The sequence below is a fragment of the Drosophila hydei genome, unplaced genomic scaffold, assembly GCF_003285905.1.
Source record: "Drosophila hydei strain 15085-1641.00,03,60 unplaced genomic scaffold, DhydRS2 tig00000211-arrow-pilon, whole genome shotgun sequence".
NCBI lineage: Eukaryota > Metazoa > Arthropoda > Insecta > Diptera > Drosophilidae > Drosophila > Drosophila hydei.
This window is the reverse complement of record NW_022045685.1, coordinates 1,976,488-2,002,253: the sequence shown is the minus strand read 5'-3', so window position 1 is coordinate 2,002,253 and position 25,766 is coordinate 1,976,488. Positions and strand designations below refer to the sequence as shown.

Below are 25,766 nucleotides of genomic sequence, written 5' to 3'. Positions count from 1 at the left end.
CATCAAACAGGCGTTTGATCGAGTTTGGCACCTGGGACTGCTGCAGAAAGTGAGGACCACCCTTCCAGCCCCATTTTTCGCGTTGCTATCCTCATACCTTATTGGAAGAACCTTCCAAGTGTCAAGGGGGCAAACAGTATCCTTGACTAGACCAATTATGGCTGGAGTACCACAGGGTAGTGTTCTAGGCCCAACACTTTATACTTTATTCACAGGAGATATGCCAACTCCCGAGCCAAATATAGGAAGTACAGATGCAGTACTCATAGCGACCTATGCAGATGACACCGCCATCTTATCACGTCACGTATCTGCGCAAGAAGCTTCAGACTCACTACAAAAATATCTGGACTCTTTCGGACGCTGGGCAAAACGGTGGTGTATCACCATTAATGCACAAAAGTCTGTACATACTACCTTCGCCACTAGAAGAGGAGATTGCCCAAGCGTTGCATTGGGGCCCACTATTCCCAAAGCCTCAAAAGTAAAGTACCTTGGTATCACTCTTGACAGAAGGCTGACTTTTAAAGCGCACATAAGTCAAGTAACCTCAAAATGCAAAAGCAAGCTAAAAACCCTCGACTGGATGCTGAGAGCTTCAAGCAAGTTGTCTTACAGCAGCAAGGCCGCCATCTACAAGGCAATAGTTGTCCCAACCTTCGTATATGGTATCTCTCTATGGGGCTCCTCGGCGAAGACTACAAGGAACAAAATTCAGACCCTGCAGAATAAAGCACTACGCAGATGGACTGGAGCCAGCTGGTTTGTAAGAAACTCAGTCTTACATAGGGATTTAGCAATTCCCACAGTTGCTGAACTCATTGGGCGACACAGTTCAAGATACGCGGACAGACTTGCAGCGCATCCTAACCATCTCGCAAGCAACCTGGCTATAAACAACAATAGGCGAAGACTGAAGAGATTGCATCCTCTAGACAATATTAGAACTAATTAAGATAGTAGCTACAAGTGCAGAATAATTGGCATATCTGCCCTCCCATTAGTTAAGGTTTAGAGCTAAATGCGCTATAGAGTCTAAGACAATAAGCTGCAACAAAATAAAGAAATAAAAACGAAAAAAAAAAAAAAAAAAAAAAAAAAAAAAAAAAAAAATCGAAAAAAAAATCGCTTGTTTCTCACTAGTTGCAATGGGGGAAGAAGGAGACTGCAACCTTCGTTTAGGTATACGGAGTAGACTGCCAAATTGACCACAGAAATAGGATTTGCAAATTCGTTGACCTCCGCGCAAGGGGAGTGAGCGACATATTGATTATTCATTTAGTCGGAGACTTCGCGCTTCTGCTGCTCCGCGGAGGACTCTGCGCCGCTGGCCGACTCCTCCTCCTCCGAGTAGTCCTCGTCGTGTGTGTGAGTCACTACAGTGGGCGTCGATGGGCGCGTGTGTACAATGGAGCTCTGCGAATAGACAAGGAATAGCTAAAGGCTTACTCTATAGAGTTGTCAGTTTCAAGAATATACCGCGCGATGCAAGTCCTTGCCACTAGTGCCCTCCTTGCCTGTATTGTTGCCAACCAGCACTTCGTCATTGCGCAGAGCCGAGTTGAGCTTGGATGCGACGACGCTGCTGCTGGCACCGTCAAGCGCGGCCACTGGGGCAGCGGCTGCTAGCGCCGGCGGTGGCTGGTGAGCCTGATCGTGGGCAACCGTCGACTCGTGGGGCAGCAGCATCGCCGGGGCACGGAACATGTAGGAGAATGGGTAATAAATGAGATTGAGCAGCGTTGCGGCATAGACATCGGCGTATCGGACCACCTGGCTGGAGAAGAAGGTCTGGCGTGAGCCAGATCGGAATAGCGAGCCCATCATGCCGTAGGACATGTCCATTTTGTGTGTAACATCCCGAATGCAGGTGCGCAACTGCGATATGTCCGGCTTCTCCTTGGCACTCGAGTCCAGATCGCGATACAGATCGCCCAGCTTGATGTCCAGATTCTGCAGCTCCGCAAACAGTTGACACTCATCCGTCCACACATTTAACTCCCGCACCAGCTCCGGAACAATGAGGAACGTGCGCCAGCCGCGTATCTTCTTCGACTTGAGTATATCGCCAAAGATGTGATCACCCACATAGAGCACGTCCTTGCCCTTGGCATTGATGAACTTGGTGAAGAGCTCACATGAGCCACCCGAATACACCTGACCCGGCTGCAGCGGCCCGATGTGCGTGCCAATCTTCAGGTCACCTGTCTCCGTGTCCACCTGCCGCAGCACCGTGCCCTCGTCAAAGAAGAGCGGCTTTCGCGCGTCCACCACAATAACATCGAAATAGCTCTTCCAGTCCCGATGCGGCTCATCAGCATTGGCGCCATGCGGAAAGTCGAACAAATATCTCATGATCTCGTTGGTGTACGTGTAGTCGCTGTTGGTCAGCATGAAGAGCTTCGCGCCCGACTCCCGTATGCGGCACAGAACCGTGGGCAGACGCTTGTCCTTCTTCACATAGTACGCCATGTTCTGCGGGAAAGAGAGTCATTAGAGTCAGCTAACAGATAAGCTCGAGGAGTTTGACAGGTAATGGCACAAATACGGCTCGAAGGTTACTTGACATATAGACGGGATGTAGGAGACGGACTCAAAGTAGAGAAACATCCAGTGTTAAATTATAAATGAACTTAAGTGGGCACAAAGCAGCTTTGCCTCTGCCTCTACATATGATACTCTAGACAGAGGATAGATACGCTTGATTGATTCTATATCTAAATTCAGTTTTGAAAATACTTTATTGCTTTAAAAATGATGAATTTGGAAAATGATCAACAAACCAGAAGCCCCAGATATCGAAGGAGAAACTTATCTAGTTGAGACTGGCTTTAGTTTGATTAATAACAATAATTAGGACTCGAGATTTGCAGATCTTTGTGCGGAGTAGAGTGCAATGGAGTTGATTAATCAATGCTTGGACTCACCTGTGTGGTACGACGCTTCAGATCGCCATCGGAATGCACCCAGTCGACGGCACGTCGCACGTCCTGGAAAATCGACTTATACGTAAAAAGAAAATCACCAGCTTTGATGCCGCGTTCAACGCTGTTGGGTATACGAATAGACATAGAGAGAGAGAGTGAGAGAGTGAGCGAGTGACAGCGACAGCGACAGACAAAGAGAGAGAGAGAGGGAGAGAGTGTGACAGATAAGGGGGCATAAGGCGATATACAGATAGTCAGATCGCAACAGATGGGAATCGTAGGTGGGCCACATCAATTAGTTGAAACTCACCGAACAAAATCTTTGCTATTGGTAAAGAAATCGACCAGACAGGCCAGCAAATAGGTTTCGGGCAAGTTGAACAGGGTATTCAACACGTACACCCTAGACTCGTCGAGCTTGAGGAACTTGTTGGGATATAGCTCGTACACCTGATGGCTGTCAGAGTGGAATGCATTATTAATTAGAGTCGATGTCGTTTTTGTTGTACAGTGAAACCTACTGCTTGATGAACTCAAAGCCATGCACACAGACCAGAATATTGCCATAGGCATCCACCTTTAGCAGATTGCCATAGAGCGTGTCGAACCACAGGCCACGCACTGGAAACGTCGGATCGTACTCGAACTGCAGTATCTCCTTCGGATAGCCCATCGAGACGAGCCGCTCCTTGACCAAATTGAAGCCCAGCTGCTCATATTGCGGCGACTTGTACTCTAAAAGCAAAATCGAAATGCATATATAGAAAATCTCTCATACTTCAACTCGACTCGATCGACCCACCTGCCAGAGTATAATCCATGTCGAAGCCATAGTACTTAATATTCTCCAAATGCAGCGATCGGTTCACAAAGACTCTGAAATGAAGAACAAGTTGAAAGAATTTAAAATTAAGATTTGATGATTTCTAAAACATATTTCATATTTATGCAGTCACTAAAATTGTGCTTCAATATACGGACTACATTTTCTATATGGCCAAAAAGTGTTGCCTATCTTCGGGCGCAGGGCTGAAAATAAGATCTGCCTAGATCTGACAAGCAAATGGTATTTGAACTGTTTTCAAGATTTCATTTAAAATAAATTGAAGTTGAACTTAGCCAAGTTAGGTGTTGGTAACCTCAACTAGGCTTAAGGCATCAATATAAGGAAACATTTATAAGCCAAAGGTCTAATTTGTAGAAACTTTGTAATATTCAAGTTTAGTTAATTGTGTTATTTGTAAATATTTGTGATCGCTGCTGACGTCACAAGTGGTGTGATTCGAGTTGGCTTATCGCGGAATTTGCAGTTGCATCTATCAGGCTCCCCCTTTTGGCTAACCCCAATGAACCGTGCAGGGGTTATCGCGGCACTTCACGGCAATTGCACTGCGCAAAAGGCAATTGAGCAATTGAGCAATTGCGAATTCAGGCAAATTCAATAATACGTATACCAGTTGGCTTAAATGGTGAAACAACGGCCAAATGCAATTGCGCCTAACAACGGGACTTCGTGGATGTGGTTCACGTTGGCCGCAGGCTTCTCTGCGGTCAGCAATTAGTGTAAAAAACTTGTTGTGGGCGTTAACACGCCCCCTCGCCCCTGCTCACTGACAGTGCTCTCTCTCCCTCTGTATATGTGTTTGTGTGATAACCACGCCCATTAGCGTTACGCCCCCAATTGCGGCAAAACTCATTAGCAACAGCAGCATTGCAAGCGATTCAATTTTTTGTTTTTGTTTTGTTTTTCTGCAGCGCAAAGGAAAGGGAAAAAGTTGATTTTTTTGGGGCAGCCGGCAAAAGCTTTAAAATTGCCAAAAAAAAAAGTAAAAATGTTTGATTAAACAACCGAAATTGTTCTCAGTTCGAGAAAGCTTTCTTCTTATACTTGCATTAGACAAATTTAGCTTTAATAAAGCTAATTGACGATTTCATGAATCGATCTACTTGCATTAATCAAGCTTGGATTAAGCTCACACTTAAGGCAATGATAAAGCGTTTAAAGACTTTTAAACAATTAAAAGTGCATTCGCCTCAAGTTTTCAACTAAATCAAATGAAATTTGCCATTTTAATATGGGCTCAACGGCATATTGAGACTTCTGCTTAGCCAAGCAAAATTTCTGCAGAATTTTGTTGTTGCTTGTCAGATATACTGTCAACCATGTGTGTGTTTGTGTGCGTTTATTTATTTTGTTGTCGCTTTTGCAATTTGCTTCACTTGAAAATTTGCCAAATAAGCGAAAAGTTGCATCCTTGCCGCAGCATCCAGCTGCTCGTTCTTGTTGTTGTTGCTTGTTGTTTAACCCAAATTCGAACAAAGTGCATAAATCTGACACACACACAATGATTACAGGCAGACAGAGAGATAGAGAGAGCGAACGAGCGAGGGGTCAGCAAATACCAGAGCTGAAAAACATCTTAAACTAAAGCCAAAAACTGTAATTATTTCAACAGCCAGCAATCGTTGCCAATTCAGCTGCAGAAGCTAGTTAAGCTTTGCTAAAAATCAATTAACTTTTAATTATTATCGATGGGTTATCCATTGGCAATTGCAGTCTGCAGTCTTGCGCCTGCCGTTTATAAATAGCAAAGGAAAATAGGAAAACGCAAATAATTTCGCGCTAATCTGACGAATTCATTTAGCGTCTGCTGCTTGTTTATTTATTTGTTTGTTTCTTTCGTTCCTCTTGAGCGCCAATTAATAAAAACAAAAATAACATACAAATAAAACAAGCAACAAAATTTGCTTCTAAAAATAAGCACAAAATGCAATGCCATAAATCGCAGCGCTTATTTTAGCGACGCTAATCAAAGCCAAATCAAATCTGAAAACTCATGTTTGTGCAAGCAAAAAGAACTCGAAATAACATTGAAATTAAGTGGAAATCTTAATTGACTTTTTATCAATTATTGCACCTGAGAAAACAGTCTCGGTTGATGCAAATGAGATTTATTAATGTGCGTTTTAATATAGAAAGCTCTCTCAATTAACCTCCATTTTTTATATAGGCATACTGTATTTTAGCTCTCTAATATAATAATAATATATTATTATATAATATAATCTTAGAATTGAAATTAATATACTAATTGCCTTGTAAGGTATAAGGTCTCTCTCGAGATTCCTCTTTCGATCCCTCTCTTGATCTCTTTCTGTCTCTCTCTCTGTCTCCCGCTCTTTACCACTCTCTCTTCCTCTGCCACTCTCTCGCTTTCTGTAAGTCTCTCCCAAGATCTCTCTCTCTCTACCTCTCCCTCATCTCTCGCTCATTTCTCCCTCATCTCTCCCTCATCTCTTCCTCATCTCTCTGACATCTCACGTTAATTTCTCCCTCATCTCTCGCTCATCTCTCGCTCATCTCTCGCTCATCTCTCGCTCATCTCTCTCTCATTTCTCTCTCATCTCTCTCTCATCTCCCCTTCATCTCCCCTTCATCTCCCCTTCATCTCTCCCTCATCTCTCCTTCATCTCTCCTTCATCTCTTCCTCATCACCCTCTCATCTCGCTTCATCTCTCCCTCATCCCTCTCTCATCTCTCTCTCATCTCTCTCTCATCTCTCTCTCTCATCTCTCGCATCTCTCTCATCTCTCTCTTCTCTCCTTCCCTATCTCTTACAATTCGAGGACGAATGATCTTCATGAATCACCTGTAGTCAATATGAAAAGAAAAACAAACAAACAGCAGGAAAAACTGATGTCAACAAGCAAACAAGGCCCTGAGTGCGCAATCAATTGCAAATCTTGTTAAACGAATCGAATGCACATATACTATATAGGGCTATATGCACATTTTCGATCGCTGATAATGCGACTGGCACTAATCGCCATCAATGAGCATAGAAGAGCGCGGAAATGAATGAGAGCCAAAAAGATTACAAATAACTCAACAGTGGCAAAGGTCTGCTCGAGTATCTCGCCATCGCTGGGGTCTATGTTTGCTCTTTAAACCAAAAGATTTGCCACTGCTGCTGTTGTTGTTGTGGATTGGCATTTTAATTGGGCTGTTGACATTTGGATGCAGCATGCGCCATCGCCATGGCCATCTCTATTGTCGTCGCCTTCGATTGATCATAAAACAAAAGCAATATTTTTAAACGAAAATGCTGCCCGAACGTTGTCACAAGAGCAGCCGAAGAGAACTGCATCAACTGTTGGAAATCATTTGCATTAGTTTATGCGAACAGAGAGTTCGAGAGAGAGAGAGTTGGCAGTAGAGAAGCAGATAGAGAGAGTGGAGGACAGACCAGAGTTATTTCAACTTTCAATATTTAAATTCCTTCAGTTTGCTGCACAAAATTGTAAAAGTTTCCTTTTGTTTTTTTTCTTTTTTATTTATATTTTTCTTTTCTCTTTGGTTCGCGCTTTACACTTACGAATCTAGCGGTTGGTGCAAAGCTGTTGTTGTTCTTGGCTGGTTGTTGTGGCTGTTAATATTTGGCAGTTGCAACAACAAGGTGTCTGCATGCAAATCGGTTTGTGGCACAGCTGAAACAGCTGCCACCGAATGTTGTTGCTGTGCTCCAATTGCTGTTGCCGCAACTCCTTTGCAATTGGCATTACAAGAGTTTACACTTAAGCTGTTATTTTGGCTATTCTTGTTGTTGTTGTTGTTGTTGTTTTGCATAGTTGGGCTTGTATTGCGCTTTAGTTTATAATATATATATAGAGATATATAATATTACTTGTATCTATATATAATATATAATGTTAGGTACTTGTTGTCTTTGATTTCAAGGCAAGAGGAGAGGAGGAATCGCAATATAATTGAGACAAGAAATAGTCTATAGTCCATATCTGGTTCAAGTGGAAATCCTAATCTCAAAAACATATCTGCTTCAATGGAGACATTTTCGATTACGTTTTATCGACTGTAAATAGCGAATCGAATTTATTGCCGGACAAGCAGCAAAGCTTTTGGCCAGACAATGTGCTAAACGGCATTCAGAGAGTGACAGCAGTGCTAAGGATGTCAACTGACTGTTATGGCCATTGTCCATGCGAACGAACTGTAAACGCAATGGCGGCGACAACAATTTTATTACGCCACATCCTGCTGCTGCTGCTGCTGCTGTTGCTGCTGCAGCTGATTCAGTTCCGGATCAAGCACGATAATGGCCATCTATTCTAGTGTTGCCAATTACATGCGCAATGGACACTGGACAGGATAACAGTATATGATGCATAACAGGCGACAGCTTTTCAATTGGCCAATTGCGCAATTGTCGGACGCAGTTGATGAAGTGTGTGAGTGCAGTGCAGTGCGACAGAGACAGACACAGAGAGAGGGAGAGGGGGAGGGTGGGAAGTCGCAATGATATAGAAATTAACAAACCGACAGCAAAATTGATTTAAGCTGAAGGAACTAAGTGTGTAAGCGCAGTTGAGCTTAAAGCTTCTTCTTTAATTAATTTCTTGACTAAGAAGCTGAAGCAGCTTTTAGCCAGCAATAAGCAATTTGAATTAAGATTTGCTTAGGCAACCGAAACTTAGTCAGTTTAATTTGGTGCTCGAAATAGTTACGTAAAGGCTAATGTCAACGCGGCGTATGCGTCATATTGCCCTTTGTTGCTCACAATTGAATTATATTATTTTTTATTCTTTGTTTCGCCTTGTTGCGTTGTCATCAAATGCAGCTGACAATTCAGATGGTCAGAGCTTCGTGCTGCTGTCGGAGCCCCATGGAAGCCGCACGGCAATTGGGTTGGCATTCACTTACGGCCAAGTACACCTGTCACCTGCATACGCACGCCTCGGACCACAGCCTGACAAGCTGGCAACATGACAAGCGCAAAGCATTGGTCAACAAGCCATTGCAGTTGCTAGCGAAGTGGTCAAATCAGTCTAGCGTGCACTCCGTGCTTACAATTAACTTCATCTATCCTGCAGCTAAGCAGTTTAACTACCAGCTAAACTCTTTAACTACCTGATAAATGTGCATCTAAACTCTTTAGCTGCAGCATAGCTGCTGACATTCAAAAGCACATATAGTGCGTTAATTAGCTGTCTTCCACAGCCATCGAAGCGAATTGTTTTTCTAACAAATTGTCTATCCAGTGTTTAATCTAGTTCCATTGAATTGTTGTGTTTGGTATTTGCAGCAGCTCAACGCTGTGAATATTCCTGTTGTGTGGGTTTGTTTGTTCAAGGTGATTCAGCTCCACATTCAATTACCCGCAAAAATCTGGCAGAACCCAAACCAATTGGCATTGAGGACCCCAGGCTGAGATAAATTGAATTCTCTGCCAAGGTCAAACTAGCAATACCGCACAGGAGCCGACAGTTGTGACGCTTCGGTCTCTTTGCTGTATGTGATTCCAATTAAAATCCAAATTACAAACAAACACCAACGCTTCATATAACTAGCATGGCAACACGAGGCAACAGCGCAAAGTGCGTCAAGAGCAGAAGCAGGAGTAGAAGCAGGAGCAGGAGCAGGAGCAGCAGGAGCAGGAGCAGCAGAGACCTTGAGCTTGGGACCTCTTGCTGGCCACAACATGAGCATCCGATCTGGCACAATTGGGCGATAATTGACTTAATAAGCATAACCACAAAACCAAATAGCCTAACAAACATCCCATACACACACACACACACACACACACACCAACTCACACCCACTCGCACGCTCACTCAGCAACACGTGTAGCCATGTGACAATAAGTGTAGCAGGAAAAACATTTACCCTAGTCAACAAAATTGGATAACAACTGATTGTTTGTGGTAAGCATTAAGCAAGTAACTAACTTTGGCAAATGGATGGACAGAGAGAGAGAGAGAGAGAGAGAGAGAGAGAGAGAGAGAGAGAGAGAGAGAGAGAGAGGGAGAGGGAAGGAGAAACAGAGATAGAGAAATGAGAGACAAGCGGTAACAAAGAGTGAGATAGAGACAAAAGGAAATGATTGGGATTAATTAACGCTTCAATATAAATGAGAGATAGAGAGAGAGAGTTGGATAGAGAAGGGAAAATAAACGATAAACTATAGGCTGAGGTATATGATAAATCTCAGTGTAAGAAAATGAAATTACTATAATCTAGAATAAAGATGAAGCACTCACTATAGGCATCTCATGTAGAGTCTAAAGACAAAACTAAAGCAAGTTAGGAAGTAACGCCAACAACTATGTGACAAACGCAATCAAAAGACTTTAATTGCTGTTTGAAGGTATAAATAAATTAGAGAGAAGAGAAGAAAGTTATGACAGATTCTTTAGGCCTAAGAACAACTGTGACTATAGCCCAATTATAGTGAAAGCTAGCGCCACGTTCGACAAACATATTAACTGTAACTATTATTGTATATATATTTCTGATAGGATGAGTGGAAGTAGCTGCCCATGGCTTGCTGACCAGTGTTGCAGAAGCAACACACAAAATAGCTGAACAGCAAAACGTAAATTGAATTATTTATGTCCGCAACGCATTAAAGTTGCAAGTTCTGTGTTGGAAATCTCTCGAGCTAAGCCAGCTTTTTGTCTAGAGTCGGTTTTGTGTTAAATTAAGGCGCAATACAATGCACAAAACCCACTATGCAATTAGGCACACACAAACGAACAAAGACACAAGCTAGCAAACCGACAAGGAGGCTAGTCCTTTTGAATGAAACACAATTCGCGTTTGGCTCCGTTGTCCAAGCTGCACTTCGAGCGAAATCAAACTGAGGCCATTAGGGAAAAAAAAATGAAACGACCTGTGCTATGTTCTATCTAGAACTTGTTTCACCTACCTCCCGCCTCTCGCCACTCGATGCCCCACTGCCCCTGCCCAGAGATCGTAATAGTTAGTCTAGTAGCTGCGTGGGTCGTCCCAGCGTTTGGTGGTGCGTGTGTCCACTAAACTTGATGAATGCAAACAAATACAAAATAACAAAAAAAAAACACAACTACAACAAAGACACTCGTAGTGTGTGTGCGACTTAGAGATACTCTAGGCTTTGACTAAAACCTATTTATAGTAAATACTTGAACTATCTGACCATATATATTCTAGTCAAAGTGAAAGCTAACGATATACCCTGTCTTTTCGCCTGTGACATGTCACACGCACCAGTTGGTTATACCCTTTTGATGCGCTCTTTCAGTTCGCACTTTCAATTTTCAAGCCGCGGCTCATTGCGTGTGGCCTTGGGTCAGAGCACACTTAGGTAGGCAAAGGCGGGTTAAGCGGCCGGAGGGTCGGGGGTGGAGAGCGCATCTGCGCGGCTTTTTTTTTCATTCAATTGATTGAAGGCGACTTAGCATGTGAATGGCGGGGTTAATTAGGCAGCAAGGGCCGTTGGGCACCCCTGACTACAGTGGCAGCAACCCCTGCTGTGGACTGCTGCCCAAGGGCAGCCCAATGCTGTGCTGATGCTGCGGACCAGCCTGGGACAAAGGCCAACAAGTGAGCGGCATAATTGTCATTGATCAAATAAATAAATAAAGGTAAATTAAATTGTTTGTCATTGTTGCCGTTTGCTGTTTTTTTTTTTTCTTTTTGCACAGCTTCAATCTAACTCAATCAAAAGGGGGCGTGAGAAATGGATTCAAGTGGAACTGCTGAATGAATATGCCTCAAAAGGAAGCGCACTACGGAAATACTCAATTACTGAAGAAATCAAACAAGCTCCAAACTTAACTAATTAAGTGCATATAGAAACGTCTATTATAATAGATTGATTAACTAATGGCCTGAACCCAGTCCTAAAGATAGAAAGCGTATTTCAAGCATTGCTTACGGCCATGTAATTGTACGTCTAATCATTTAATTATATGAATTTAGGGAAAAGTTTATCTTTAAAGAACAACACAAGCACAAGACAGCTGTCGGCAGAAGCTATCATTAAGCAGAGCTGACGAAATATATCAGATGAATCATATAGTATTTACTGGATTTCTGAAAGGCTGTCAGCTGACGTTTCACAGCTAGAAGGGAGTTAAGAATGTTGGTAGAACAACTAACTGAATTCTATAAACATACAGCAAAGCCTGACTAAAAAGGGAGTAAAATTCATTTTAGCCGAAACAGAGATTCGACAGAGTCTCAAGAAGGACTCTAAGGAAGACTTTAATCTACAAAAGGTTCTAAAGACATCCAGGTGTTTCATAACTGAGAGCTTGCTCTCTAACAATCCATAATATATCTAACCTTCACTCGATAATATCTAGAAGTCTTTAATCTAAAAAAGTATTTAAATTTACAGGCTAGCAGGAAAAATTGTGAAAGGTCTGTCAGTCCTTGAGTGATCCAGATGTGCCACAGCTAATAGGTTGTTCTCTATAATATATCGAGCTCAGAAGTATTTCAAAGAGTCCAATTAAAGTCTTTTTTTATTTTATTTTATTTGATGACCCTTTGAAAAATATTTAGCTCTAAAGATATAGTTAAGGGTCTGTCTCTCTGTGCTTAATACAGTCAGGCTTGTCATAGTAGGGAGTTTGGTGCAGACAGAGAAAGATAGAGTGAGAGGTCCGTACGTCTATCGACAAGATATATATCCTTAGATAAAATTAAAGTCTTTAATCTATACAATTATTTTGAAATAAGGGAGAGCTGAAGCTTTAGCTTGCAGAATATTTAATTAATGTCACGGTCTTGTCTGGCCGCACGTACCTATACATATATATATATACATATAGTAGTTAGCTCTGGCAATCCTGCGAATGCAGGTTGCAAATCGTAGCTGGCACGTAAACGCGTTGACGATTTCTAATGCCCGTTTGAGCGCCAAGTGTGACAGAGCTGTCAATCTTTCGGGCAATTTGTCATTTTCTGCGCGTTTCACGAGCATTTTCCTCTTTTCCGTTTTCCTTTTGAATCGCGAACATGACAAAGTGGCCGCAGGCGGCCAAGGAGTGGCTATTGTGCGAGGATTTGTTACCTTTGCCCAATCGACTCAATAATGATTCTCAATTTCTAGTTAATTGAGCGAATTTCTAATTCTCCAAGCTGAAATTAGTTCCAATTGAACTTTAGCTGATTTTTTTTAATTTTCTGTTCACTTTTCACGCTATTCACAGTATTTGAAGTGTAAATATGCATTACAAAATGTAATTTTCCATTTAGTTTCTTTAACTATTTTTTTCTATTTAAGTTTAATTATGTATATACCCATATTGTATGTTTATATATTTGCTTAAATATCAGTGATTAAATTTATGTTTTATTTAAAGTTTATGGGGATTCTCGCTAAGCCGCAGATCGAATCCATTTGCAATTCGAATCCTTTTTCGCTGTCCTTGGGCAAGGCATAGGAAGAGCTGCATAAATTACATTCCGTATGCGCATCGGTAATAATAATTATAGTATTAAAAAGAACACGCCAATTACAATGTTTAAGCCATTAATTTGCGGGCAAACAAAAAATGAATTTAAAAGCAAAATATTTTTAATAAATAAAAGCGAAACTAATAATAAAAAAAAACAGTCGAATATCAATGAAATGCAAATTACATTAAACTTTTGCTGCCACTGCTGCGGCTGCTGATGCTTCTGCTGCTGCTGCTGCAGTTGCTGCCACAGTCGTTGCCGCTGTGGCGCGACTCTTCCGTTTCCGGCAACGCAAAAAGTTGCAAACGCGCAACTACGTGAGCCCAAAGCAGGCATCGAATTTGTAGCTGCGGCTAAGACTGGCTAAGGGGATTGGACGTTGGGAGCTGGGGGCTTGGCATTGCATAAAGCCTTTTGATTTAAGACAATTCAGGCGGGCCATTGTTTGCAATTGAGCTGCATGCAAAACAGGTGCACGGTCACGTCTGGCAGCTCAGCTTGACGATAAAATGGCGCCCGAGCAGGGATGCACGTGCAAACCAAAGGGGGAGGGGCACACAGAGAGAGAGAGACAGAGCAGGAAAGGGGACTCTCGGTATTTCACCAAAGTTATTCGCTAGAGTACGAAATGCAAATCGACAAGCAAAACATAAACGAAAATTACATAAATGTCAATTTAGCTGATTTACGACGGGGGCCAATGACAAGGGTTAACAGATTCGGGAGGGGGGGAGAGAGGGGCGTGGCCTAATCAGCATTGATTAGCAGCAGCGGAGATTAGTGTGACCACAAGTGCACAGAAATTAATATTAATTGGCAAAAATAGAAAACTCGGGTGTGGGAAAAGCTTAAAAAATAAACTAGAAAATTATCGAAATCGCGCATACGCCGTGTGTTGCCGGCACAACCAAAGCGACGACATCAATTAGGCACGCTGCCAGCCAGCGCTATTAATTAACAGAGAGGGAGACGGAGAGAGAGAGAGAGTGAGACAGAAAGGGGTAGAGCAGGCCATGGAAACTAAGAGTGAAAGAGAGAGGGTAATGAGGTGCACGCATGGCCAAGGGCACGTCAACAACTTGCGCCACTGCCCCTGCCCCTTCGACCCCAGTCAGCCCCAGTTGATAAATGTGGCGCACACACACCCCGAAGATATGCAACAACTCTGCACCTGTGGGAAAAGTGAGAGTGGAAATGCAAATTACGCTGCGGCTGCGACTGCGGATGCGAATGGCAAATGCATAAAATTGAGTGTTTGAGCTTGAGAAATCTTCAACTTCAAGAGATCCGAAAACAAAATTAAATAGGTTCATGTGTGCGAATATTTCGGTAGTTCATATTGATGAGATTGATTAGATAAGACAATCCGTTAATCATGGAAAGTTTGGCATAAAGCCGCTTGATAACCAGCGCAAAGATAAGCGCATTTGTCATATTCTGTAAATGAGCTTAGCTGCGCGAATTACGTACTTGATTGAAGCGAAACCAATGCGTTCAGCGTTTTACAACTGAGTCCAGAGTGTGACAGCAGCGAATGCGTGATACGTTTTACAGCTCTGCAATGAGTCTAGACTGAGAACGTGTATTACGTCACCTTATTGAATTCCTAAACAAAGGCAAATTTCATATGATCGGCAATTTGCTTCACTTTTAACAGCACTGGCCAAGAGAATTCTTTCTTTTCCATTTTTCCAGTACTAATATATTGCTGTCTATTAACAAGAAATTATTAACAAGACTGGAGTTAAGAGGAAAGAGATACGAGAGTTGCTTTTTTTGCAATCCGTAAAGTAAGATTTCATCATATTTTATCAGTAGAAATGTAAATAAGGCCTACGTCAAGACTCGCCCAATGAGCCTATAAATCATGCTCTTTAGTCACAACTTAACATTTCGACTGTTTTCTTTAGACATAAATGTATTTAGCTATATTTTTGCATTAGCGTATAGATCAGAAGCGAATTTAATTTTCAAACTTTTGCTTAGTTGTCAAAATAAAAATATGTTCAATATAAATTTCATAAATTCGAAACAGTCGCAGACATCGCCGAAGACCACAGCAGATATATGTGTATATACATATCTATATGTATAATTATTTCTTATAAAATCTGTAAGATCAGCATATCAATTATAAATGATGGATACAGCGTGATCAGGAAGCACAATTGCAAATGTTCAACATTCCCATTCAGATAGATATATTTGTATGTAGAGTGATAGATGCCAAGCAATTTGTAGATGTCGCTGTAACTGCTGCTATCTCTGTCGCACACATGAGTGAGAAATATGTGCCAATTATTATTAAGATAAAGAGAAAAGCATTTCCTAAGCAACCCTTACGTCGCAGAGAATTGCAATTGATTACAAAATGGATGCTACCTTAACAAAACTTGACGAAACTCAACGATGACTGTTCACTTAAGTGTTGACTCAGTACTTGCTTAAGTGTGATGCGTACATTGCATTTGCGTTAACAGTTGTGATTGCCGTTGCTCACCTGTGTCCCTGCTGACGCTTATGACCATGATAGTTGTTGTCCACACTCAAGTGTAGGCCATTTAGCACCGATTGATCCATGTCCGTTTCACCAATCGTTTCTGTTCGTTCGCGTGATTCGGAATTATAATTGTTGTTATTGTTGCTAGTGGAATGTGATTTCTGCATTTGCAGCTGTTGTTGTTGTGATTGGTGTTTTAGCGGCATTTTCGTTAAATATCTACGGATGTAGCTGTTGCTACAGTGACTGGTTAGCCAAAGGTGCCAAAGAGCAATGCCAGTATAACTGCGGCGACGCGTCGCTGCCGATAAGCAATGTGACTGCAGAGCACTCGAATAGCACAGCTCGCCCAGACGCTTCTCCAAAGACACAGACAGAGAGAGAGAGACAAAGAGAGAGGGCGTGTGAGAGAGCGACAGAGAGGGAAAGAGGAAGAAGAATGGAAGAGAGAGAAAGAGAGAGGTGGAGAGAGTGCGTGCGAAATGTGAAATATGTAGCGCCTTATCAGATTGCTGGTGGAAACGTCACGAAACTATGCGCAGACAGCGCAGCAGCAGCAGCAACAACAACTGCGCGTGTGAGTGGAATGATATTGTGCGTGGGCTCTGCTTGTTGCTGTTGTTATTACTTAGCGTTACGCTTTTTTGTTTTGTTTTGTTTTTTGTTTTTTTTTTTTGTTTTTTTTTGTCTTTTGTTTTTGTTGTTTTTATTTTGTTTTTGACAATTAATGCTTATCAGATAAACAACTGGAATACGCGCAGTGAGGCACACGAAAAAAATACAAATGCATAAAAAAAATTGAGTTTGTTTTAATATTTGTTTTGCCTTTTACGATGAAGAGCTTATGACGAGAGCAACAATTTCGGTCAACGTTCGAATTTCAACTGAAGGCGGCGTCGACGGCGACGCTGAGCGAATGCAACGTAGTAGAAATGGGAAGGAAGCAAGCAGTAGCAGCAGTAGTAGCAGCAGCAGCACTAAAACAACAAGAAGAAGAAACGGCATATAAGCAAAAGAGAACGAAGGCAACTGAGCGACGCGCGCATGCTCTCTCTCATAGCAGCGTCGAAAGCTCTCCATATTTGCGTGTCAAAGAGTAGGCGCACATAGCACAGCTGTGTGCTAGTATCTGCTGCTGCTCTTTTTGTTTTTGTTGTTGTTGTTATTGTTTCCCTCGACGACTTGAGTCGTTGTTTTTATGCCTTTTATGCAATAAACACAAAGTTTTGTCTTTTATTTCGAATATCGCGCCTCTTGCCGTCGGCATTTTAGCTATATCATCGCTCAGAGTCGTGTATGCATATGTGCAAACACACCCGCTTTTTTATGTGTCTAGTAAAAACATCTGTATTTATTAATTATTGTTGGTTAGTGTTTTTGTTTTTGTTAATGTTCTTTTTTTTGTTCATATGTTTGATTGTGCATTTCGCCAAGTAGAGTGTTAAAGGTTCGTTGCGCATGTGTTTTTTTTTTCTTTCTTTCAATTGCTTTTTATCTTCACGCCATGAAGCAAATAGACAGACGAGTACACTCGAAAATAGCTGGGTCCCAGGGAAATTTCAAAGTGCCTGTCGGAAGACTTATTTGAAAGCAAATGAGAAATTATAAATAGCGCGAACAATAGACAACGCGCACGCACACGCATACGTACACGCGCACACGCACACGAACACACACACAAGCTCAATTCAAGCTAGGTTTTAATGTTTCAGCGTGGGGATTAGTGCGTGGGTTTGTGACTTGGCTAAACGGGCTATGGAATTTTTTTTTTTTTTTCAAAAGTGAAACGTGTCTGTGGAGTATGCATATGTATATAGTTGTTATCTATAGAGCGCATAAACCACGAATTCATTTGTTAATATTAAGATACGTATGTTTATGTATCTGAGAATGGATTAGTCAGGTTGCTGGATATGCAAATATATAATTTGATTTGCTTTGACACCTTTGGCTGACAAATTGGCTTTGATATGCTGTATTGGGGTCATATAAATGACAGGCCAAAAGTAAATGTACAGTCCATTCGCGATTAATTATACAAAATACAAGTACAGTAAAAATTCCCAGCACATGTTTCTTGTTTTTTTCCTGCGAATTTCAATTGAGTTATTTGTGTGTTTAAAGTCCCACAAATTGTATGAATTCTGTGCCACAATTGACTAACAATAACAGTGGTAGTTTCACAAAAAAAGATCAGGATAAGAAGCTAATATACCCCTCATCTCTAACAAGAAATATTTCAATTTGCTTTTCTTTTTAAATGTTAAAAATAAAACATGAATCACAGATATCGAGCAATCACTGTACTAAGCAAATGAGTGTAAAAAGCATAGAAAATTCCTAACAATAATCGTGTGTACGAAAACTGTTGCCACGCACTGTCCAATTATAGTAATGATTTGCTGAGTGTGTTTTTTTCTGTGTTGGATTTATAAATATTTTATATGTCCACATAGTTTGTCGGTCCACGCACATACACGCCTAGTCGAGAACATGTATTTGTATTTAAGCTTAATATGAATATCAATATTTAAATACAATATTATTTATGAGGTACGCTCTTTGCAGCTCGATTTACACAAATTTTATGACTAAAACATCTCAATGGAATACATTTATATGTATATATAGTATTTACAATTGCCATAAAATTTGACACACCAGTTTTTAGTCTCTATATGTATATATTATCATATTAAAATACAAATGGTATACCCTGTATTTATTCCAAATGGGTATAATGTGTTCTTTGCTTAAGTATTTGAAAGTTTCATCTTGTATCTTAGTCACTGAAAGCTAGCTGAAATAATCGATAAATGGTTTGAGGTACTACAAAGTCGATAGGCATCAATATTGATATGTATATATAGGCAGGCAATATTATTTTCATGAATATGCGAAAATTTTCTATTACACATATTACACATCTCGAATACCACACAAAAGTCTTGAATATTTAATACAGTTTGAACTTTGAATAGCTGAGTTAATCGATAATACAATTTTAGTTCATATATTGTCGACTTTATTTAGAGCACCTCTTTACAGGGTATTCCGTAGCTGTTTGCAATTTTGTAAGCTTCGTAAAAGACAAAAAGCTAACTAAGTAAAGTAACTTATCTATTCTAACCCCCTCCTTTGTTCTCTCTCTGACAAATGAGTTGATAAACCTGACCAAATGTAGACTCTATTATTCATATTTTGCTGTCAGTCCGATTTGGTGTTTATATTTGAATTTCATAAGTGGAAGAATATTTGAAAAAGAATCAATTGATTTGCTCATCTCATGCACTTAACTGTTTATTTATTCTTGGCTAAGATTGCTTTTCAATTCAATGAAGACTGGGTCGATTAGGAAAATGGGAAGAAATCAAGCAGCACCAGCCATAGCAACAGCCACAAGAATCCAAATCGAAATCCAAACCAAAATAGGCAAACATTGGCACAGCAACTGCAAATATGTATAGACCGCAAACATATATACGTACGGCTCGAGGCATCGAGGGGTACAAATATCGGAAATGTGTAGAGGATGTTGAAGAAGTAGGGTATTTAAATTGAGTATCAAAAACACGCACACAGAGAGCAGTAAAAAAGTTTGCGCTGTCTCAATGTCAGCTGCGTTACACAGATGTTGACGTTTATATATATAGTATATAGACAGACATATCTATATATATATATATATATATATATATATACACATGTTTATCTGATGGTTGACTGTCCAATTGGAAAATGCAGTTGACACTCACTTAAAAATGCCCACTTAAAAAGTTTATTAACAATACGCCCATAAAACTGGTTAATATATATGTATGAGAAGCAACAAAAGCATGACGAATACATGAATACCCTAAGTATGCATATATAGGTGTATATATATATAAAATATGTATCAGCCTATATATCAAATAGAGTTATATAAAGTATACGCTTGATTATGCTGGCTTTCTTACATTGTGACGAGCTGCACAGAAATATTAATATACTTTCAATGAAAGTGTATCACAAAATGTACGTGCACGTAGTGCTTATTTATTGTTGCTATTGTTGTTGTTGTAGCCTGTTCTTTCTGCTGTTTGTTGTCAGTTGTAGTTGCGGCGTCTCTCAGATAAGGCGATAAGGTGCATTCGACATTGGCCCTGAGCGGACTTAACTTCTATATGTAGAATAGCTACAAATGTGGGCAGCGCGCGATCAGCGACCGCAAGAATGTAGGATACACTGAGAGAAATTGAGAGCAAAAAGGCTATCAAATCACTCAATAGTTTGGATTTCCTATTGAAATGTTTCCTAACTATCCTAGAGACAACTTAAGTGATCCTGAATATATGTAGGATAATAATATCGTATAATAATACCAACTCCACGAAACTACGAACAGAAAATCGATATTAAATATATCAATAAATACTAGAACAAAACTAATTTAGATACTAATATTTAATCATTATCGAATCTATTAAATTTTACTGTCTTTTGACCTTGGCAATTAATGGGACTGTAAGCCTGTGGTTGACGGCCTGAATGTGCGCAGTCTGACCTATGTCACCTGCTCTGACAGGGTTAAGAAAAAAACAAAAACAGAAACAACAATAACAACAATCGACAATAACAAGTGACGCTGATGATAAGAATTTGGGGCAGCTACTCGTGTCAGTCTAATGAGCCAAGGAGGAGGTGCGCCCAATGTCAGTCGCACATTGAGTTTGTTTACCCCCAATCGTTAGATCTCAGAACCCTAGCAGTAAACGCGTGACGTCACCTGCCGTCAATGCAAGGCAACGGTTCTGCTCTATAAGTTATAAAAATAATATAAATATTCAAACACAAACACACACACATACTCATACATATATACTCATATAGGATTATACATAGAGTATTATGCTTAAATAAATTTTAATATCGAAATTTCAACATTTGAAGAGCATATGGAATTCGGCTCGATTATTGTGCGTGTAGGTAGATTACGTTTCACACTTACCTATGAGCCGCTTGGCGATAATATTTTTTAGGGGCCGAACCGGGGCCGGGTGTATTAGGCGCTGAATCGCTCATATCGCTCTGCAAAAGATACAAAAGAAGAGATATAGGAGAAGGAGGTAGAACTGCTTGTTTGTGTTGCAGCGTCACAAGGCTGCACACATACACAACTTAAGTTAGTTGCATGTGACAAGAGATTGAAAAGGAAGTAGATGCTAAGAAGAAAAATAAGGCAATGCAGTAAAAGCAATTAGGTGCACAAAAGGACATCATCGCAGGGCAAATCATATGCTCTTGTATGTGTATGTGTATATATACATATCTGTTGTGTGTGTGCGCGTGTCTGACTGACACAATTGGTACAGCAAGCTAATGAGCTTTGCTGCAGCTGATTGATGTGCATATGTGTGTCTACATAAAGCGTGTGCCGCTCCTTATGTGTGCATGTTCTTGCTTTTGTGTCTGTGTCACAGTCTCTAGCACTACCTCGCTCTCGCTCTCACTTCCACTCTCGCTCGCTTTACTTACTTGATAGGGCATGTCGTAGTACTCTCTCACGCACTGAGCGTGAGTCTGAGCCTCCGCCTGTGCTAGAACCATGCTGGCATCGGCCTCTTGTGACGACATTGTTGTCATTTTTCTTAAGCGTGCATAAGGGCAATCGCGTTTAGTAATGCTTGCCGTCCTTCTCTTGCTCAGCCGTTGATTGTATGAGCCACTCCAGATCGAGCTCAGTTCATACAGCAGGCTATCGCAGTAACTAATTTCGGCTCTAACTGTTCTTGTGTTTGCTTTGTCTGTTTGAGTCCTTATTGTTTTTGATGTTGTTGTTATTATGGTTGGTTTTATTGTGGATGACTTTATTGATTTTATTTGAATTAACTGCCAATTGCATAAGTTTTTCAAAAAATACGTTGAGTTCACAGATGCCATTGAGCGAAGTTGCAAGTAAAAAAACGAATACAACAATACTATAACGGTGCAAATACGTGTGCGTATGTGCGTGTGTGTCTGTGGGTTGTGCCAATGTTAAAATTTTATACAAAAAAAAATCTAAATCTAAATCTAATTGGCTAAACCCCCAACTCGCAAATCATTTCGCTAGCTGAAGGTTTAACACTATTGCATACTTTATGGCACAACGCAATCATATGGCAAGCGTAATTTGTTTTGTTTTTTTTTTTTGATTTTGAATAATTGAACAAAAAACGCTAACTAGATAAACAAAAAAAAATCGACTTCAATTTCTACACTTAGCTGCCAAATTTGACGCTCGCTGTTATTTTCAACAAACACACTGTTTAAACATTGCTCGTAATTAAGCGTGCAAAGAGAGCACTCAAATATAAACTAACAAAAACAAAGCGTAGGAAAGCAATGCAAAAAAAAGAAGAAAAAAAAACACAACACAATTTCAAGTGACGGCAAAAGCAAAGTTGAAAAAAGCAAAAACCATTCAGTTGAGCTGCCTAAAAGTATAATACGAAAATTCAACTGCAGCGGCGAGCTTAATTAACTGCTATACAAACACACACATACTGAAGTATGTGCATGCATATGTATGCAGTTATTTTCGTATATATGTACGTACATGCGTACATATGAATGTACACATGTTTGTTTGTGCTGCTGCTGCGCTTTTTTAGCTTTCGAGCTGGGTCCAATTAATTGCACAGCAAAAATATTCTTTATCTTGTCTGTATGTACATATATGTCGAGTGTATCGATCTATCACAGCTATGCGAATGGGGACCACAGTAATATACATATGTTTAGTCGGGGATCTAAAAATAAGACTCCATAGGCCATGGGCCACTTGCGTGTGCGACTACAACGACAACAAATACAGCAACAGCAGCGAGCACATGAGTCATCATTTACAGTTAGCAGCGATTTTTCACACCATTTAATTAGGTAAAATATAATTTGAATAAACGAATTTTGTTTAACTTGACAGTTTGCACACTAGAAAACTCTTTAATCATTCGTTATGCTTACACTTACAAACAGACACACACTTCCACACAAATAATATACCTGATACAATTAGCCGTAGAGTTATATTAACTTTTAAACGCACTTGAAATGAACTGTTTTGTTTTTTACTCTATTAGTTTTTAGCTTTGCACACGCGTTTCGTAAGATTACTCCACCACGTTGCCTTCGCAAAAAAATATATAGGGTATATAGCAATATGTATAAATTAGATGAAATATTAAAATTTAATTTTCTATAGTTAACGCGACGCGACAAACGAATTTGTGAATATGCGAATTGGGAATTTTCTGTGACGTCTGGCGAAAAATTGAATTTGACTCTAATTTATCATGCGGACGCGTTTGCTGCTTATTTGTTTCTTTTCGCTCTGCCCTAGCTTCTAATATATTTAAGTTTTGTTGTCTCTCAATTTTTACTTAATTATTGTTTTGCCGCTCGCTTTTCACAATTTTTCCTTCGTTTACATTTTATATTGCAATTTTGACGTTTGCAGCGCACGCGCTCTCTGAGCATAACCGCAAAACACACACCGAAAAACAGAGCGAGAGAAAGAGGGAGAGAGAGAGAGCGAGCGCGCGAGCGAATGTTGTGGGAGCCACTACAATGCCGGCGAAAGCTTTTGCGTTGTTTGTAAACAAAGCTGAAGCTTTGATGAACTTCATTAATAGCTGGCAGCGCTGTCGCCGTCGTCGAAACGTCGACTGCATTACGTTTTGGCGGCAACCGTTTGAACGACACGCCGAGAAGCTTCCACAACGAAGAGACACTAACAAAAGCGTGGGCGTGGCACAAACACTATATATTCAAGGGCAGGGTGCACAAATGGGCGGCAAATGAATGCTTCATGTAGTAGCTGTCTATCGTAATTTGATGTGCAGTTATAATATATATAAATAGGCTATGCAGGAGTGATGTCAATATTGATCTCATTATTGCTATGATTATTATTATTATCATTGACATTTTATTATTATTCTTTCAATATTATTACAATTTTTACTAGTTTCAAACATCAATTTGATGTTGTGTGTGGCAGGTGTAACACATTCATTCAGTGGCAGTTAAATTTCCGCTTCATCTAACGAGGCACTTGGCTGCACTTGGGGCCATTTCCTTTGCTTCCATAAAAGGCGCCTCTGCTGCTGACCAGCTTCAAGCGGAGAGACGCCGCCGGTTAAGGCAAGCAAATGGAAAACAAACAGCAAGTGCAAGTGCCTCGGCCATTGGCCATTTGGCCATTTGGCCATTTGGTCATTTGGCGGGCAGCGCCTTACGCAACGTTTTAGCCTTATCACCTGGCTAGCGCTTAAGCGGGTTTTTCAATCAGCTACCACGGGCCATAAAAAACGAGAGCGTTTCAATGCGTTGTTTTCGCACTTGGCGCTCAGACGAACTGTAAATAAAGTGAAGTGGCCTGCAAGCGATCCGGCTTGCCGACCAGGCCAGCGACTCCACTAACAACAAGACCAGCAGCAGAAGCAGCAGCCACAATATTAACAATGCCAGCTTTTGCCGCAGACCAAACCACTTGCCACTAGCTACGTGCCACTTGCCACCTCGCCTTTGCAGTTGTCAGCTTAGTTAGTGCAACTTTTTTTTGGCTGTCGACACAACAATTTAAGCTTAGCTGTAATAGTATAAGCCAACGTGTTGGATGCTCTTTCCATGAAAAGAAAAGCTGAAAGCAACGAAAATTCAAATTTCAAATTTTAATTTCAATTTGTACAAATTTAAATTATTTCAAGCAAGTTCGACGATAGTCCGAAATTGTTGGCTTGAGAGTCGATCAAGGCTCATTATTGTTCAAATACAGAATATTATTAGAATTTAAATGTGATTTGATTAAATAAGTAAATATATTTCAAGCATTTATTTCAAAATCTATCAGATATTTTACTTGTTTGATGTGCTTCATGGGCTGGCGGAGTCATTGATTCAAAAATGATGTAGGTCATGGCTGAGATGATTATGGAAATTGGTGTTCCAGGTTGCACCTTGCATGTGCCACTTGGCCTAAATTATATTTAAGCATTAATGTCATAACATTTGCAATTCAATAAAGTTCATTTCATTAGTATTGAAAGTATATATTTTTATCTTAGGATGATTTAAAGTTGTGTAGCCCTAAAAGAAACAGTATTTCTTAACTGCCTTCAGTTAGGGTATAAAAGCAATTGCTTGGGGTCTGCAAGCAGAAGGCAGCGGGCAGTTGATGCTGCAGTTCGTGTGTTGCGGCCTCGCAAATTTAGCCAAAAGTGTTACGGATCGTACCTTAATTGCATTTGGTGTGGTCGTGTCTGGGCTGGGCCTTTTTAAATCATGATTGTGGTTTTGCTCTCTGGCTTTTTATTTTAATTTTTGGCAGGCTTTAATGAGACGCGTGGACGGCTTTAATGGCTGCGTACGCTGCGTATGCGTAATTAATGCCCCAATCACAGTTAGCCGGCTTTAGTTGGAGCCGCCAGCCAATAACAACAATCGCCGACGCGAGCTGACCAGCACCACCCGTCGCCCCTTCACCCACCCAAGAGAAGCGAAAGGCGCACGCACATCGATGGAGCAGGAACGCAGCCAGGGGGCGAATGTTGAGATAACAACCAAAATACGTCTATCGTACGACCTCTGACTATAGAAGAAGACATTCGAGTGTTTAGGTAAACTCATTGAATACATAACAAGGTTATCATTCGCGACGGCTCGCCGTCGCAGTTGTTGTCATTGTCCTTAGCCTAGCTGATGCGGCTTCACAGCGAAATCGATTCATAAATTATACAATATAAGCCCCAATACACATGATAGCCCATCGAGTACTACCTTTTGGCTCCGCAGCTCTCACAGCTTGTCGTCGATGCATGTGCGCTTAGCTGACTCCCATAGACTCTGCCCCAACACATACGCACATATGTTGGCTGATTATGTATATTATTGGGCGCGGCACGTGGCTGGCTGTTCGCATAAGCAGCACCTACAGCTGGGGAGTGCCGGCAATAGCTCGACTCTTCCATGGGCTAGAATATGCTAAATTATTATGCTCGCAGAACCAAGCGAGCTAGCAAATCGGCTTACCCAAGTAGCTAAGCAGATCACGAATAAACATGGATCC

At 40.8% G+C, this 25,766-nt stretch overlaps 1 protein-coding gene across 4 annotated transcripts; it reads right to left on the bottom strand.

The window, feature by feature from the left end:
• Positions 1-1,115: 1,115 nt before the first annotated feature.
• Positions 1,116-23,041, bottom strand: LOC111601902 (cytosolic purine 5'-nucleotidase). 4 transcript variants are annotated; one of them, XM_023318748.2, is made up of 9 exons: positions 22,703-23,041; positions 21,194-21,547; positions 20,667-20,746; positions 3,730-3,803; positions 3,449-3,662; positions 3,238-3,384; positions 2,928-3,048; positions 1,480-2,475; positions 1,116-1,416 (listed from the first exon to the last, which is right to left on the bottom strand). In XM_023318748.2, the coding sequence occupies exons 2-9, from the start codon at positions 21,299-21,301 to the stop codon at positions 1,279-1,281; spliced, it is 1,878 nt and encodes a 625-aa protein (XP_023174516.1). In that variant the 5' UTR covers positions 21,302-21,547; positions 22,703-23,041; the 3' UTR covers positions 1,116-1,278. The 4 variants fall into 4 exon arrangements, with proteins under 4 accessions (XP_023174516.1, XP_023174513.2, XP_023174515.1 ...); XM_023318745.2 differs by lacking the exon at positions 22,703-23,041 and having other exon boundaries at positions 21,194-21,757; XM_023318747.2 differs by lacking the exons at positions 20,667-20,746; positions 21,194-21,547; positions 22,703-23,041 and adding exons at positions 15,677-16,032; positions 16,305-16,330.
• Between the last annotated feature and the right edge of the window lie 2,725 nt (positions 23,042-25,766).

Excerpts from the sequence above, each read along its gene's own strand:
- LOC111601902 (XM_023318745.2), bottom strand. The coding sequence starts at position 21,598 with ATGGCATCTGTGAACTCAACGTATTTTTTGAAAAACTTATGCAATTGG. Across the intron at positions 3,049-3,237 it reads AATAGCAAAGATTTTGTTCG|CGTTGAACGCGGCATCAAAG; the intron begins GTGAGTTTCAAC and ends TATACCCAACAG. Across the intron at positions 1,417-1,479 it reads GCAAGGACTTGCATCGCGCG|AGCTCCATTGTACACACGCG; the intron begins GTATATTCTTGA and ends GTCTATTCGCAG.